At 44.7% G+C, this 17,476-nt stretch overlaps 1 protein-coding gene across 2 annotated transcripts in view; it reads right to left on the bottom strand.

The window, feature by feature from the left end:
• The window catches only part of GALNT16 (polypeptide N-acetylgalactosaminyltransferase 16), a gene marked incomplete at its 5' end in the record, with an annotated part of 73,266 nt that overhangs the window by 16,097 nt on the left and 39,693 nt on the right, over nucleotides 1-17,476 (bottom strand). For both annotated transcript variants that reach the window (XM_084207833.1, XM_084207834.1), the window contains 7 exons: nucleotides 339-465; nucleotides 4,013-4,116; nucleotides 5,176-5,260; nucleotides 6,203-6,290; nucleotides 8,313-8,434; nucleotides 9,476-9,541; nucleotides 11,991-12,058. In XM_084207833.1, coding sequence (XP_084063959.1) covers nucleotides 339-465; nucleotides 4,013-4,116; nucleotides 5,176-5,260; nucleotides 6,203-6,290; nucleotides 8,313-8,434; nucleotides 9,476-9,541; nucleotides 11,991-12,058 — 660 coding nt within the window. The remainder of the gene's footprint in view (nucleotides 1-338; nucleotides 466-4,012; nucleotides 4,117-5,175; nucleotides 5,261-6,202; nucleotides 6,291-8,312; nucleotides 8,435-9,475; nucleotides 9,542-11,990; nucleotides 12,059-17,476) is intronic.

Genomic DNA, 17,476 nt, shown 5'->3' with positions numbered 1-17,476 from the left:
GCATGTACAGCTCAGAGACGACAGAGATGTTCAAGAGCTGCTGGTACCCCACACATGTCACAGGGCAGCATCTGTGAATGGCCAGGGTGTCTCTCTGGCATACAGCTCCCCATGCCCCTCACCAGAGACTGAGAAGGAATGAGACACTAATACAAACAGCAGAGAAGGAAACAGGTTTTGTTCACAGAAAACAGCAACTCATCCCTCCTTTGAGAACAGATGCTCAGCCACAAGCTGCTCTCCATTACCAGGGAAAAGCACAACAAAGATTTCAGACTTATTCAGACATGACCAACATGAAGGTGGCCTGGCTGCTGCCACAACTACCCAACACCTACTTGATGTAAGTCAGCGCGTTGCCCTCAGGGAAGTCGTAGGGATGGCGCTTCCTGAACACGTGCCCCACTCGACTGCAGGGAACAATCTCCAAGCTGCCACCACACATCCACACTCGGAAAGAGAGCTCTGGAAGAGATCCCAAGAGTCATACAGCTGCAACAGTTCCAAGAAAGGCAATTCTCTTGCCCTTCTGCTCTAGGTGTATTGCTGGCAACAGTAAAATCAGGGAAAGCAATGCCTTGGTGAGAGCAGAGAAACTGTCCTCCCTTCGTTAAAACGGAGGCAACCATTGCAGCTCAGGGACTTCCAAGCCTTCTCCAGTCCTGCTCCTCTTTGGTCTCATTTCAGTGAGATACCTTTGCATTGGTGTCTCACTGAAATGAGACAAGGTCTTCAAGGTTGCTCAGGATATCAGGCTCTCAGGATGGCATTTGGGAACAGACTGAGACCACTCCCACACACCACCCCCGTTTTGGACTTTGTTACTCTCATCCCTGCACATCATGGATGGAATTAGACGAATTTACTTTGTAAAGCAAATAACGTGAGGAAGAAAGGGAGTTTAGAAGACAAGGGGAAAGAACAGACCAAGATGAGGGTATAGGGAGTCAATGTCTAGAGCTAAGCCCTCTCCCTCATACCTATATGCTATCCTATATGCTATGCTTACAATAATTCCTTCTCATTTTGGTTGGCTCTATTACTAATGAACTAGAGCAACTGACTGTGTTGCAGTTGCCTCTGCTAGAGGAACTGCTCAGAGCAGATACCAGTCTCACATAGTATGACTATGAAAATACAGAGAGAATCCTGCTACTTGAAGAAATCCATCCTATCCTGAAGCTACATTCAACATTTTGCTAAAGGATTAGGAGAGCATGGAGCTTTGATGTGCAGGCACTTATTTGCATCACAGAAGGTATGTGACCTTGCTCAAGCTTTTGGATCTGTCCTCACTGTTTTAATCACTGCCACACCAGAGGGGCTTTCCACTTTCAATTCATGTGGTGATGAAAAGGAAGAAGGAAAATGAAAACTAGCTAGGTGGTTTGGTAGTCTTTACCAAGGGGGCTTCATATTGTATAGACTGATTACTTCAAAAACTTTACTCAGCTGGGATCTCCCTCCAGTAATGCCCACTTTATGCAGCTCTGATGCTTAGAAATTAAAAAGAAATTATGTGTCCAGATCTAATGGATGTTTGAAACCACATACACACACTTACATCTTCCCAACCTTCATCTTTCTCCATAGCTTTCCTCTCTGCATACTGAGAGGTAGTTCAAACAGTGAGTTGCAGGGTGGGGGAGATGGTGTATCTAATGCAGCTTCTCAGTAAAAGACCTCATTTGATTGGACTGCATTTTGTAGTATTTCTTACTAGCGCTTTTCTCTCCTGACTCTTATCCAGAGCTAATTATATTCAGATTCTTTTTAACAAGGAGTTCCAGATTTGAAGAGAGGAAGGGTTTTAGGAATGAACAAATGAAAAAAAACCCCAATACATAAGTTTCTGTCTGGTGATGTGTCCAGCTGACATCTGCTCTCTTGGAATGAGCTTCTGACTCACTCTGGCATACAACAAAACCAGAACTCTCAGTCTGGCATGTGTAACTTGAAAGTGACGTCCATTTCCAAAGAGAGGATTTCTCACACCATCTTAGACAGCACCACTCACTCATGTCATCTACAAATGAGAACCTAATTTAAACAGTCCCTTCCCACTCAAAATTGTAGTATTTAGTATAAATAATGTTTCAGAACATTATCAATATTTTTCCTTGATCAGAAAACCCAGTTTTCAATTAAGTATGGTAAACGGCTTTTTAAGAGGTTAAATTAACCATTCTGAATTCTTCAAGGAAAATTAATACATTTTGTTGTCAAATCCACGTTGGTTTCTATCCCTCTGCTTTCAGAAGCAACAGACTTGATGGAGGATGAGGGACAAGTGACAGGAGACACTGAATTTACAGAAAAACCTCCTAACAAGGTAAAACTGGCAAGCCCCTGTACATGTGGCTGAGTCACATACAGCCTGGCCTAGCCACTCCCAAGCTTTCAAGGAGAATGAAACAAATTCTGTGGAGCAATTCTGTGGTTTTCATCAGCTCTAGATGGAAGAATGGCCGTGAGCATACAAATAATTTACTGATACTTATGGCAGAGAGCTCTACTTAGCATCATGCTACTGACATATGGACTAAACTACAGCACTGGGCTCCCACGTGGGCAGAAGCAGACAGAGAAAAGCCTTAAGAAACATTCCTTCTTTGGGGTCTACAGCTTTTGCAGAGTCACAGCTCAGAGGCTGGCAGCATGGCCAAGTGGCTGGCTTTGCTGGAGCAGGGCTGGTGATGGCAAGGAGCTGAGTTTGGCTCTGCTCCTGAGGGACATAAGGGAGGGGATCTTCATGCCTGAGTAAAGGCTTCCTGTGACTTCTGCCACAGTAGCTGATGGTACTAAACTGCTGAGATTCCAATGTGAGCACCATTTAATACCTTTTTTTAATATAATGAATACCATAATACTGAATCAAGATCTGGGAAAAGAGAGAACACTCATTATTAGATACTTTGTTTTTAAAATGTGGTACCTTGAGAGTCTATTATCAGCCCAAAATATTATTTAATGGTTTTAGAAAGCATCTCAGAAAGAGGCAGCTCTCCCAGCTGTGTTCAGAGAAACAAAGGTTTCCTCTTCCTATTTCATTCTTTCTAATTGGTTCTCCAGGTGCTAGGAAACACCATACAAATCCTTCTTTGAAAGGTTTTATTTACATATCTGTGACATTTATGGAATCTATAGAAACAGATTTTCTTTTATTCAGTGTTAGCTACAGAGAAATCTACTTAAGTTGGTTACAAAAAGTAAGGCTTTTATCTTCTTAGCTCCATCTTCACCATTTCTAAATTAATGCCCCAAATACTTGAGGTCTCCATGAACCTCTCCTTAAAACTCATCTTGCTTTTGTCATTAACACCTGGTGACATTGCAGCATCCCTTCACACTGGGCCAAGAGAGATGCCTGGCATATCTGTGCCACTATTAAGTGCAAGGAGATGGGTTTAAGCACCATGCCCTAAAACAGCATGTGAATGGACAGACTACACTGGGCCCCTGAATTCCTCAGATGTTTGTGATGCCCTAGTCTGCTTCTAAATGTTTGCATTCTGAATCTATTTGTAACCAAATTCCATTTACAAAGAGCCTTGTTTAATTAGGAAAAATATCTCTCTGACCTCAGCTCTCTCAAGCTGAGAGAGCAATTCAGATTTATCTGCAAGAGAGGAACAGGTATAAGAAGAGGCTGCAGGAGTGGCTACCCACTTTAGAGCTGGGGCAACACAGAATGTCATGCGAAGAACTGGAGGACTATTCTCCAAAAACAGGCAGCAATTTAAACATCAGGAGGCTCCTCTTTCTTTGTACTGTGGAAGCTCCTGTATAATAGCACATATGCCTGTAGGAGGGTGCAGCCCTGACCACACACACTTTATGCTGACAGTGATACAGCTCTGACCCCCTTGGGGATTACCTGACCACATCCCTAACCTTACACTGACATGCTGATCAGATCTCTCACCAAAAACAAAAAAGCTCTGGTAAGCAATGAAGACTGAGAAGCAGTTCTGCATCAGTGTGTCATTCCCTTGAAACATCCTAAACTTACCAAAATTTTCTCCTCCCCAGATGTCCATTTGAGTATCATATTTTCCCAGGTGGTTAAACCAGGACTTGTCAATCACAAAGATACCTCCTGCTATGACAGGGGTTCTGGAAGAGAAAACAGAAATCCAGAATAAATAATCACACACTTATGTAGCCCCACAAACCTAATTTTAAAGGGCAGACAATTTGTCCAGGCATCACAAGTCATACCTCATTTGAAAGAGAAAAACAGTAGAGCTGGAATGTGAGCCTGCTGCAGGTTTCTGAGATGCCTCTCACTAGATCATCCTCATGCCTTTGTTAGATGGTCTTGCAAGCACTACAAGAGTAATGCTGTGTCTTTTGCATTTACACAAATATTCACAGTGTGAAGGAATGATGGGCACTGTTTGATGACTGTGTTCACCAATTAGACATGGTGTGACAGGCTGCTGCACGTACTGCTCTGCTGTTAGCAAGCTGGTTGCCTCTGGAGTGCAAAACAGAGGCTCACTAATTACACAGAGGAATTAAATGATACTTTTATAGTACAAACAGGGAGCTGTCTGCCTATACAGACAAGCACCATAACTCCTCATATCAGAATCTGTTACATTCTACCCGTCTCAGAGCCATGTACCCTGCAGTGAGGCTGGCAACAACTGCTCCAGCCAACAGATTCTCTTTTGTCCATGGACATGCAGATTTAGTAGGTGGGAGTAATTCTATGTCCACATTACTAGGTAAGATTCAGTTTTCTGATCTGCTTTACCCATGCAGGATGATTGTCTATCTGCTCCCTTCTTTAAGTTTTCATCTGAAAGATGGAGGTAATTAAAAAACCCCAAGGTGATTTTTGGGGCATTCAGAATGTTGAGTTAGGGAGAACACAAGAGCAAACATACAGAAGAAGAGGTGGCTTGTAGAGAATAGTGATGATTTACTATCATGTGTGCATGATAGTAAATAATCACTATTCTTACAATATTCAGAGAGTAGTAGTATCACATTTAGGGTATAGACCTCAATGTATTCAAAAAATAACATGAAGAGTTTGTCATCATCAACATCATCAACACTGGGGCATTTTGTCCTCAGCAAGGCAGTCTCTGCACTCTCTTTGCCACACTGGTGAAGGTTTAGTAAAGGTATTTGGAGAAGTGTACCCCATGTGTCAGAGTGTACCTTATAGACTGAGTTGGGTCTGTTCTGGACATCTTCTGCTCTATAGGAATCTGTTCCCACTTAAAGTGAAGGCTCCAGTCAAACCCTGAAAAGGAAAAAGACATGCCAAACTGGTTTCCTAATTGTAAAAACAGTACTAACTTTCAGTGATAGTCTGCACTGTTATATCACAGGCTGCCCCTATGTGCCTTCCCTGACCTCCCTCACAGTCTTCCCAAATGGTAATAGGCTATCCTCTTGTAGACCTCTCCAGCTTCTGTTTTGGCATTACAGATCTCTCCTCAATTTCACTCCACACCTTCAGGAGAGCGTTGCCAGGCTGAGATGTAATTCTATTCTAGTCAGTTTGTTCTACCAAAGGCAAACCCTGTCTGCCAGAGCTATGAGGCTTTAATAAAGGACTTTGTAGGATGTGATATATTCTGGGAACAAGGCCTGCAGAACACTGTACTCATCATGTCTTTCAAGACTACCATGTACTTACAGATGGCCTATGGTGGATAGCAGAGCACAGCACAGTCACTAACTTTATACCATTGTTAAGGGTAGCCAAAGAACAGGTAGCCTTTGGCTGGCAAGCAGTGCAGAAGTGAGCCCCAGCCATAAAAGATGTAGAAGGGCACCAGGAAGTGGGGTGAACACAGGAACAGCTGCAGGGGGCTCAGCTGTGAGGGCAAAGGTGCAAATGCTTTTCAGAAGATGCCACGGGATAGCAGCAACTGAAAGCGCCTGTCAGACTCCAGTGAACATGCAGCATGGTGAGGACACAGTGAGATATTTAATCAATTAACTAAGTCCTGAAACTGCTAAGTGTTATGACAGTGATTCAAGGTCAAGAGGAAAATACTAGTTGAGTTTTGTTCTAACTCTTCAAAAGATCTGACTTGGCAAGTTGCAGAGAAAAAGGGACAGATAACCCCTCAGAAAGATCATCACTCTATTTTCTTGGAATGCTGAAGAGAGCACAACTTATTTATCATGCAGCATCCCTCAGGTCTAACTTACATGAGCCATTCATTATACCTACCTCCCCTCAAATCTGCTGATGCTGCCAGGTAGGCAAAATTATCCAGGCTGATAACATCAATGATTGGACTCACCACTCGGGTATAATCCTGCGGGAGACAGAGAAAGGGGGGAAAAGGGGTCAGGCTTTCTTGAATGGCCAGCAAAGCAGTCAGAGATCAGGAAACACAAAACTGCACGTGTAAATCTTTGTCTGATTTCTCCAGTGTGGTTCTGGTAGCTGTGCAAGGGATCTGTGGCCACTAAATCCAAACATGGAGATGGTGGGTACCAGCCAGCTGCACACCATGGATGTGGGGAATGGAGTCAGACTCCAGCACCTAGGGATGCTGCCAAGAAACAGCTCTTTATTTCCTGCCCAAGTCACAGGGCATCAATCACTGTCCCAAGGGTTTTGTGCTTGCTTTTGATATCTATTGACAGCACACCTTCTGCTCAGCCATTCTTGAATTAGCTCTTTAACATCAGCCTAGAAATTATTAAAGCCCTAATAAAGCATTTCCTAAGAAGTGCTGTGAATCAAGACTCCACGTTTAAGATTCATAGTGCAAACTTTATAACACATATGACACATTGTATACATCATAACATCAAGATATTGTGAGTAGTTCATTGCCATTAAGGCATATAGACATTTGCAGTTTTCTTTCGCAATCCTTCTTGTATGTAGAAGTTGAACATTTTTTCAACACCATGAGACAGGGCCTCATCCTTGTCACAGTGTTGTGACAGCTGCCATGTAAAATGAAACTGAGCTGGCAATGCCAGAAACAGCACCTTGTTATTGGACAGCTGCCAGCATCCATGCCTTTCCTATCAAACCTTCATTTTGTGCCTTGCAAGAGTTCCTCATGATGTACCACACTTGGCTAGGATGGGACATTCTTGGTAAGATTATTCATGTTTCTTCCCCTCTGAGCTGTGATGCTGGCCCAGCCAGAGTGTGTCTGCCCAGCTTGAGACTCCAGCACCCACCTGGCAGCCTGGTGTGCCAGCCACTAGTCCACCAATCAGTGACAGGACTGGCTAGGGCAAGACTGAAATCTATAATAGAATGTACATCAGAAATGAAGAAAGTAGATCAGAATAGGTTGACTTGAAATCTGCTCACTAAAAAATTTGTATACTAGAGTTAGCACACAGGCTTTTGTATTTTAGATCTTTACCTAAAGAAATGAGTGAGGTTCTCTCTGCTTAGGAAACCCTGGGCTGGTCCTGCAGCTTGACTTAAAGACCAATAAGCAAAGTAAACATTTATGGGCTTTATTGAACAAGAATAAAAAGCTGAAGCTTTTAATTCATCAATTCTGAAGTTTCACCTTCTTCTGCTCCCCCATATTAAGCTGATCAGAAATGCTTACAAAGCATCATTAAAGCCTCCACACCTTCTCCTAAGGCCCATTACTTCATGGGATCCTCTTTTCAGAGGGGAACAATCTCAGCCATTTGCAAGCAGGACTTCTGCCATCCCCTCTCCCCTGCCTTTTCTTACAGCAGAGCTGTATCATCTCTCCCTCCAGCTCTGCAGTGCAGTCAGGGTGACAGCTGCTAATACTTCTGCCTCATTTTCATTCTTCCAGCCTTCCATCAATCCTTTGCCAAGTGAACCATCAAAGGGGACATCCCTGCAGTCACAAGCAGCTTCTCTGTGACAGGAAGCTGCCTGCATGCAGGTGATGAATAGTGGCAGCTCAGTGGGAACATTAATAGAAGGAAAAATTTGGCAGTGACAAGGCAGAGGGGAGGGTCCAGCAGCAGGGGAGATGGAAACCATGGAAAAATTGCACAAGGGGCTGTCCTACATACAGCTGAAGAGGAAGAGGAAGCACAATGCCTGGAAGAGACAGGAGGTACAAGTTGGTGGTTCCAGCATTCAGCATTGCATCCCATCTCTGCGCCTCCTGCCTTGTCACACTGGCAGAACAAAAGCCCATCAGGGAGGGATCTCTCACCCATCTAGCTGAGGCTGTACCTTCCTCTGTTACAGCCTGCCTGAGGAGTACCTTGGCAGGCTTGTTCTCACTAGTTCTGCTGAGGCATGGGAGGGCAGAGGATCCAACAGCACAGGCTGGGCCAGCTCAATCCATCCCAGAGCAGGACATGGTGCTCACCTCTTTCACTCTCTGCAGCATTGGCTGCAGCCACTCGCTGTTGACTTCACAGTGACTGTCCAAGAAGGTGAGGATGTCAGCAGCTGCCACTTCAGCTCCTCGCACCCGAGAGCGAATCAGCCCTACGAGGGGAAAAGGACAGCAAAGGAGCAGGAAGGTTAGGAAAGGAAACATTTGAGCCTCCTTCAGAAAAAATACTTTGTGTGGCCATAGCAAGGAAAGAGCAGGTGATTCTCCTATATCACATCTCCATCAGGAGCAGAGAGCAGCTTTAGAGCAGGGCATACCCTGGGCACAGTCAGATGAGCCCTCCCAGCACACAATGAATGACCTCTCCTGTCACTTCTGTCCATGACACAGAACTTCCACCTGGCTCCTTGCTCTTCCCTTCCAGCCCTCCCCACAGACACCTGGCTGCTGCCTGCTCACTCGCCCTCCCATTGAGCACCCTGCTGCCTCCATCACCAATTCCCCATGGCAAATTCTTCTCTCTGCTTTTTGCCTTCCTTACTGCTTATCTGCTTTATTCCCATTTTTCCTTTATTCTGCCCTGAAGAGATACCAGCCTGGCTCTCAGATGACTCCTTACTTTCTTACAAACCATCCCACTATGTGGGATGCTCTTTGTGAGCTAAACAGTGATTTTTGTCTCTCCTTCTAGATCCTAGCTCCAAACCTGCTGTGCACTGACAGCCTTAAAAATAAGCCAGCACACGTGGGCAAAACTTAAGAGCAGCTGGGAAGTCATTTATGTATGTAGCAGATAGATGAGAAAAAACTTTCCCTAATTGTATCTCTTCATGATAGATACATGATTGGTTTTCCTTCTTCCATGTCTCCTACACACCTTATCTTGCAATTGAAAGTGTAAGAGTTAGCTTGTGTTTAAAAGCACGAGACTTACATCTGGATCTTTATTCATAAAGATCTTAAAATGTGATCCAGCCAAGGCCTCTGGACACCACTTCTCATTATTTAAGTATTACATGAGACTCCTGAAGCCTGAGAGTTGATAAGCTGTGTTCTCCCTCCACAGAACTTCCAAATGCTTATACTGAAAAAACAAACTCTAAGAAACAACATCTGTAAGCAGCTGGGAGGCAACCGGGATCATGTGGAAAAATAGGCAAGATCTTTGTATTTAGAAAGCTTTCCACACTCACCTTCTCGATGGGTGTTTCGTAGACACTTGACCTTTGGGATCTTGGTAAGGAGCTGGCAGTCCTCAGCTTGGGGAAGGCAAAAAAGACATTTAGTACACATGCATGAATTATTTGGCTTCCACAGATAGCCCCAATTAACTGTCCTCCTGCTTCTCCATGGGAGGGGAAATTCTGCTTTCACTTAACCACATTAATCAGCATGATGACCTCAATCCTGTTGTCTATAGAGTACACAGAAGAGCACTGCCTGCTTGCTGTTCTCCTCAGCAGCTGAGCTCATGTTTCCCAATTCTCTGAGCAGCCAGGCCTCCATGTCCCTGCTCAGCATTTCAGGAGAACAATGGGGCATGTGCTGGCAGCATGGCATTGGGCACTAATGAAAAGGAGGGAACACAGGGAAGCGGGACTGCAAATCACCAAAGTGCCAAGGAAAAGAGAGTTCTGTAACATAAAGTGATCTTTATCTGCTCTCTTTGCCTTCAGTGGCTCATCTGGGCATCACCTGCCATTTGTTCTCAGGGCAGTTTCCACTTGATTTTATTTAATAAAGGCCACTGGGATGCAATCTGCTTCCTTGGAGACACCAGCACATTGACACACGGATGCCTGACCAAGGGCTTTGCTGGCAGCTTGCTAGAACCTCCTGGCATCCCTCCTTCCATTACCTAGGGAATATGAGGGAGAGGAACATTTACCTGCTCCAGCCAGACATCAGTGAGCACTGAGCCTTTAGTTCTCTGTCATCCTCTCTATTCCTGCCCTAGCAGATGTCACAGGAACATAAATTTCTAACTTGCTCTTTATTCTTGCTCCATCAAATTCACCCCAATTTCCCTGTTTATTCCATATTCCTTTATATGTCTCATGCCCCCTCTTTCCTGCTGTCATCTTCCCCCACACTGAGCACTCTGGGGAGAATGCAAAGGCCCTTGGCCAATGTACACCTCTTAGCACGTTCCTGTACAAGCATTTCCATTCTCAAGGATCTGTGCAATCTGAAATACCGCTCTTACATTGGCACTTTGGCAGATGCTGCATCATCCAAGGGAAGTGGCAGGTGCTCTGAATTATAGAGCATGAAGATTTTGGTGGAACTCTGCTGCAAGGGAAGGCAATGCTCTTATCTTGGCCGAGTCACAAGTTCAGGTATGAGAATCCTTATTCAGTCATTCACTCTGCAGGAGTGGAGCACATGGCTCTGCCTGTAGATACTTGCCAGAGACGACAAACTCTCAGTATATTTGGAGAAACTGAGGCAGGTATTAAAGCAAAGTGTCAGACCTGAAACATGTGCTGAAGTGCCTCCATGAATGTGTCTCAGGGAAGTGGCTATATCCACAAATATCCAGCTGCCAGTGAAAAAATAAGAGCTGTGACTGGTTGGAGGCTTTTAAAAATCTTTATATTTACTGAGGAGCCTAAATGGGAAGTTTATGGTTGAACCCTGTGCAGAACAGGTACCAGAAATCCATCACTGTTGATCTGGAACACTTTGTCCCTTAAGAACTGAATTTTTAGGTGCAGAATGTGCAATACTTAGGATTGTTTGTTGGAAGTGCTCAGAAACACTGAAATTAAACAGCTGAGCACAGCTCGGTACTTATTCAAAACACACTGTAAGGCCCTCAAAAACTCAAATCCCTCATCTCAGCAGCCACCTTTAAAATGTTGTTGTTTTTTTTTTTTTGTGGCCAAAGCTACATAAGCATTTAGCTGCAAAATCGAAATAGCATTGCTTCCTTACCTCAGCAGGCCAAGGTGGGCATTCACAGCTATGTGTAAAGTGTTCTGAAGGAGTAATTATCGATCATTATAAATGGTACCTAACTAGATTGTCCTTGAATCTAGCACACATCATGGGAGAAGCAGGAAGTCTGCTACGCCCACCACCTCACAACCACTGCACAGCAGCCAGGAGCAAGAGCAACTGTACAGAGGGAAAGACTCCAGAGCCTCCAGTCTGCAGCTCTGGTGGAACTGATGCAGTGAACACTCCATCCCTATGCCAAGCTGCAGAAGAAAGTATGGTGCAGTCCAAAGCAGTAACCCTGCCACTGCTTCCCACAGGGACACCTGGGGTCCCAGACACATGGAGGCAGACAGCCAGCCTCACCTCAGCCTGTCTGCAGGACCCCAGGCAGCAATTTTCTGTATGCTCCACTGCATCCTCTTCTTGCTTCTTGGTCTGTAAGTACCTGCTCTGCTCACATACAGCATTGCTACATATATATCTGTGCTAAATGGCTCACCAACTGGTGCATAATGAAACCTGACAGAGCTCTCTGGCCACCTAGCAAAAACTGCCACGCTGACAGAAATGGAAGAACCAATGGAAAGAAAAAGAAGCTCTGGTCTCTGCCATGCATGGACATTAAACACAGATTTACTTTCTTTTCTTTTTCTCTTGCAAACAGACAAGAGGGAATCTGTGAGGGAGGGGGACTCAACAGAGCAAACAAAAACCAGGAAAACAGAAGGGAAGAAATAAGTGTAAAGGAAATAGGTCCAAACTTACGATCTGAGCTGAAGTCATCTACCAAAATGATCTCCTGGATGAGACTGGGAGGGGTGCGGTTCAGAACACTGCAGGAACCCAGGAAAGAAAAAGCCACTTTGTGAGCTGCCATAACAAAGACAATGTTAGGACTGATAGAAATCTGCTGTGCTGTGCATTACAGCAGGAACACCAAACTCCAGTAAAGTGGAAGCAATGACCTTGCCCTTGTAACAACGCTCATTGGCAGGACCAAACTCCAAGTGAGAATATCCCAGAGAGCTGTGGCACTCAGCCAGACCTTACAAGGACCCACAGCCAGGAGCTGACTGTGAGACTTGCCTGGGGCAGCTAGCAAAGGATGCTGCAGCATTCTCTGCCCCTAAACAGAGGTGAAATGGAGAGAACCACCTGCCCCAAGGCAGCCCACCGGCCATTCCCATCTGCCAGCTTCTGGGTGAAAGTCATCACTGCTGCAGGGCATAAGGAGCTGCCACTTTCCCCAGCAAGGAGCTCTACACCAGTGCAACAGGTATGACCTGCTTGGGCTTTCTCACCAATTCCCTTCTTTGGAAGGAAGCATTGTCAATAGTCTAGGTTTGGATTTTTTTCCCTTCTTTTGTTTGCCTGTCTTTCAAACCAGCACCACACTTTCCAAAAGCACCCCCTTTCCTCAGGTTGCTTACACCATACCATGTAACACCCTCGGGTCTGCAATGAGTTTGCATCTGCAGGACACACACAAAGAAAGCAGAGAAAAGCTTCTGCCCTCCTCAGACATCAAAGCATTCTGGTACTTTGGAGTCTGAGCAGTTCAGTTCCAACCTCTTTACCAGTCTCATTCATTTAAAATGCTTGAACTCTTTTTCCATGAACTTCTTCAGATCATTCTCTTGCTTTACTCCCATCACAGAGCATATTCCCCCTCCAATGCCTCTTGCACAGGCAGGTCCTCATAACCTTCAACAAGGTTGCCCAGTGATGCTTAGGCAGTCCAATGAAGAGGGCAGTTATGCAAATTTTAATACTAAAAACACTGCCCTCCTACTTCAAGCAACCTGCCTCATTTCAGTGGCACCTGCTCTTTTGAGCAATACTGGAGTAAAATTTCTGTCTTTTTTCCTCTTTTGGATTTTGTTGTTGTTGTTTGATATAGGAAACAGACAAGAATAGTCCCATATTCCTAGGAATGAAGGTGTAGAGAAATCAATTGCCATCTTGTTAAGTAACACCACTGATGGCTTTGCAAACAGAGCCAAAGTTCCCTCAGTTTGGAAGAGTGTTCTGCTTTCTCATACAGCAAAATTCTGACTGTTCTGCTGCTCAGTATCACATCCCACTCTATTTCAGATTCACATTGCTTCATGCACCTCTCATAGTATTTGTATTTTGAGCTGACATGTCCCTAGATGACTGAGCTTACATTTTCCAAAGCTGAACCTCATTTGCTTCTCTTGGCTCACATCTCTCTGGATCCTCTAGTATGGTGGGGTGGGAGGTGGGGAGATGTTCCTGTGCCATTCTAAGTGCAGCTTCTTCCAGCACCACCACCATCTGCGTATTTTACAGACAAGGTTGCCCTGCACTGAAATTCCTGTCAGTGCAAACACAATGCAAAACAACCCAGGCAGACTGCAGTATAATGGCTGCAAAATGGTATTCTACACCTTCTTCCACTAGCTTGGCTATTGGCAATGCTCACATTTTCTCCACAAGTTTCAGGTCTTTCAACTCAACATAACTGGGAAAAAAGCCCCATTTTGCTCTCTGTTCTTTACCTGTCCATTGATTCCCCAGTAGAAAGAACACATCCCTTGAGGAGTTCACAGCTCATTGTACAGTGCCCTGTTTTGCTCTCAGCTCTGCAATAACTTGCTGTAGATCCTTGGGAAAGGTACTTAATCTTCTTTGCTCTTTGTCATCCCTGTCTTTTTAACAAGGAGCACAGTAATCCTAATATTTCCCCTCACTGAGATGCAGAGAATGCCATGACAAACACTTTCTGGCACAAAAATGTATTATTAGAATTCCAAAATCTAACTGACAATTGCCTGTTACAGCAGAAACATGGACTGTTCTCCCCTTATCTCACAGATTCCCTATCTCCTTTGCCTTTTCTCACAGCTTCCTTCTTCTTTCAGTATCAGAGTCCTTACTCTCTTACATGAACGTGACATCAGCACTGTCAATGAGTTTCTCTCCTCTGTCCATCCCCCTGAGTTCCCAGATAATCTTATTTATTCTGGATGCTAGCAGAAGAGTATATTTTTTTCCCTTTGCTCTAACATAATATTCTTTTTTGCCATTATTTAAATTGTCATTGTAATGAGATGCTACACCAAATGCTCTAGCATTACAACAGCATCCTCTTAATCAGGATTTCCACAGGCCCTCTGCACAGGCACTGAACCACTGACAGCTGTTCAAATCCAGTGACTTAGAGCCTCACAATTCACCTTTACATTTGCACCGAAACCAAAAGGTCCCTGCAATCATGACTTGCTGAGATCAGAAAGAGAGGGACCAAACAACAAAGCACTGGACTTTTTCTTCTGCAAGAATGGTCACAGCAGCAGACTGAAGGTATGGCTTAAAGATTAATCATGCATAGACATCAATCACATAAAATGCCGTTTGAGTGACAATTGTTTCTGAAGGAGAACAGGATGCCAAGCAAGTGACTGGTTTGAGAGTGACAGCTATGTCCTAGCAAAGAAAAGAGATCAAAGCAGGCAAGCAGCTCTTGACTGACACACATCTCCTGCAGGACTGAGGATGCCAGCAACAAGCCATTTGAACTGGCATGTTCACAGGTTTTGTTTGATAGCCCATTTCCCATTTTTTCCCCGATTCTCCTTCTTTAGACTCTTGCTGGATATTTTTAAGCAGTTGTCTCCCTCTACACTGAACACATATGGCTGGAGCCCACAGCAGATGGCAGGCCATGAAGACCAGGAGGGATAAACAACAGGGTACTCCAGGGAATATGCTATTCCTCTTCAAGGTCACTCCTCTCTTTCCCCCTCTCCCTCATACACAAACATTTCTCCCGTCCTCAAGGAGCAACAACAGCACATCATTCCTGTTGCTTCCACCCAGCAGCAGAGATCCCAGAGACAGGAGGGAGAAGGAGGCAACTGCTGAGCTACCAGAGGTGTTTAAGGCCATGTGTTCACATGGGCATGCGAGGTTGGCAAGAAGGGTATGCAGATCAGGATCTGGCCCCTAGAGCTTCCAGGTTTAGATCACCCTGAAATAAGCCTGTGATGCAGGAGTATCACCCCTGGGTCACTTCCCAAGATTTTTTGGTACCAGCATTGCCATTTCCTTGAATTAACTTGCAACAGGCCAGCATCTAGCTCAGGGGAGTGAAATTGGGCTTCCTCTGGGTTTAAGATCAGTTCAATCCCAGTACCCATTTCATGTATTTCATTTTGGAATTCCCAAAAGTCTTATGGCTGGTTTTTGAGAGCCCAAATTAAGATACTCAAAAGCCACACTTGCAAAGACCTCACGTATGAAAATTTCAACTGGTAATACATTTTCTACTCACCTCAAAAGATTAGGCCTCTAAAAAGGTTTTCAGACATAGAAAATTTTGCTTTTAGTGCTGCTCATTTTCATCAGTTTTCCTCCTTCACACCCATTTCTCTTATAGCATTCCCACAGTGTAATCATGATAACTGAACTTGGGAAAAGGCCCATAATAACAGTGGAATCATATTTAACTTTCACCAGATGCACCAAATGGTTCATTCTAATTATCCAAATAATCATGCTCTACCTGGTTTAAGAAAGCTCTTGTAGATATAGAAATAATGACAAGCTGCAAGCCTGACTAGTCAGCAGGTAAGCAGGCAATGCAATTTTATGCTTCCTGCTGCTTAATATTACTGTGGTCCACAGCAGACTCACAGCCAGGTCATAAACCCAACAGAACAGAACAGTCCTGTCCCTTTGATACTTGACTTATCCCGAAGTGCCAGGGATGCAAAGTAATTACATAGTACTGGTGCACTGACTGTGTGTGTGACTTGAACAACAATTACTCTCACAGCAGTAATTCAGCCTGGCACATTCAGATGAGTTTTGCTGAAAGATGGGACTCTCAGGTTACAGAAGAGGCCCTGAAGAGCTCTGTCAAATCCCTCTATAACATCAGTGTCAACCTGTAAGTCAGACTTATGCCTACGCCTCTTCCAGCAGTGCAGCCATGAACCTTTACCTCTGTGCATGGTTGTCAAACCTTCAGTGCTCAAAGACAAGGCTACTAGCCAATGCTTGCTTGTGTGGCACTGCAAATACTGTAGAGCCCAAGAAGGACTCAGCCTTCAGGATCTCTCGTGAGACAGCGATAAATTATCGACATTTCTGATGTGACTTAAGGAAGGAGTAAATCCATCACATGCACTGGCTGTAAACCATCTGGCAATGAGGCCCCCAGCTGTAGCCAGAGGTCTGGGAGGAAATCCCATCCACTACACCATTCACAGCACAGTGCAGCCAGTTCCTCACAACAGCAATCCTCCAGTGTCAGCAGCATTGCAGGGACCAATCTGAAGAGATGGGTCACCCATTTTTCAAGGTCTTTGTTGGGGACTCTGGTTGCAGGAGACCACATCTGAGAGACTGGTAATACGACATCTTAAGTGCTCTGTCCAGTTCTGGGCTTTCCAGGACACAAAAAAGTAGGACATACTGCCATGGTTTCTCAGCACCTATTTACTGTCTGACCTGTGACTGAAAAGGTAGAGATCTCCTCCGGCTGCCCCAGCAGCACCATGATTCCAAACAAGCCTGCCCATTTTCTGGACAGTGACTCTGCAGAACTCATTGTATGGTTCAAATGAAAAGAAAATTATAGAAATAAAAAGACAAAATGTATCAATGCAATATATACAGATCTCTGGAAACACAATAGCACCAAATTTGGTGGCAGAAACCCAGCCTTCTAGACATGAGGCCAACTTGAAAAAGCCTGTTCTTTATTCACATAGCACATTTCTTTAAGTTCACAGGACCTGTCAAGGGAAGAAGTGGCAATGATGAATAATGCATTTCTGTTAGTGATACCATCAGCTCAAACAGCTACATGACAATTCACTCTCCCTTCAGCTTCAATGGCTGCTCCCCACCTGCTTGCAGGCTTCAGAGACCCGTGGAGGAATTACTTTGTAAGTCAAAGAAGTCAGAGGACATTTTTTTTTCTGTGGGAACTAAAAGGAAAAGAGCCTCCCTGGGTTCTGTGGGGGTGATGGAAGAGGGCAGCTGGAACATCACTTTGTGGTACAGATGACTGCAAACCTCCATCTATTTGGTGTTGCTGACAGGCCCTATGCCACCTACTTACTTAGGTAGATTTGGCCACTGCTGATACTCAGATATGAGGAGACACTAGTACAAGATGGCAAGCGTCCTGCAGGCTCAGAGGAGCTGTGTGCAAAGCCCCAGGGTACACCTGGTGGGCATCAGGTTCAGTAACTGATCACCAGCAAGGGACTGTGAGC

This window comes from Fringilla coelebs (genome assembly GCF_963513975.1).
Source record: "Fringilla coelebs genome assembly, chromosome: 6".
Classification (NCBI taxonomy): domain Eukaryota; kingdom Metazoa; phylum Chordata; class Aves; order Passeriformes; family Fringillidae; genus Fringilla; species Fringilla coelebs.
Note: the sequence above shows the minus strand (reverse complement) of the source record. Positions and strands in the feature narration are given on the sequence as shown.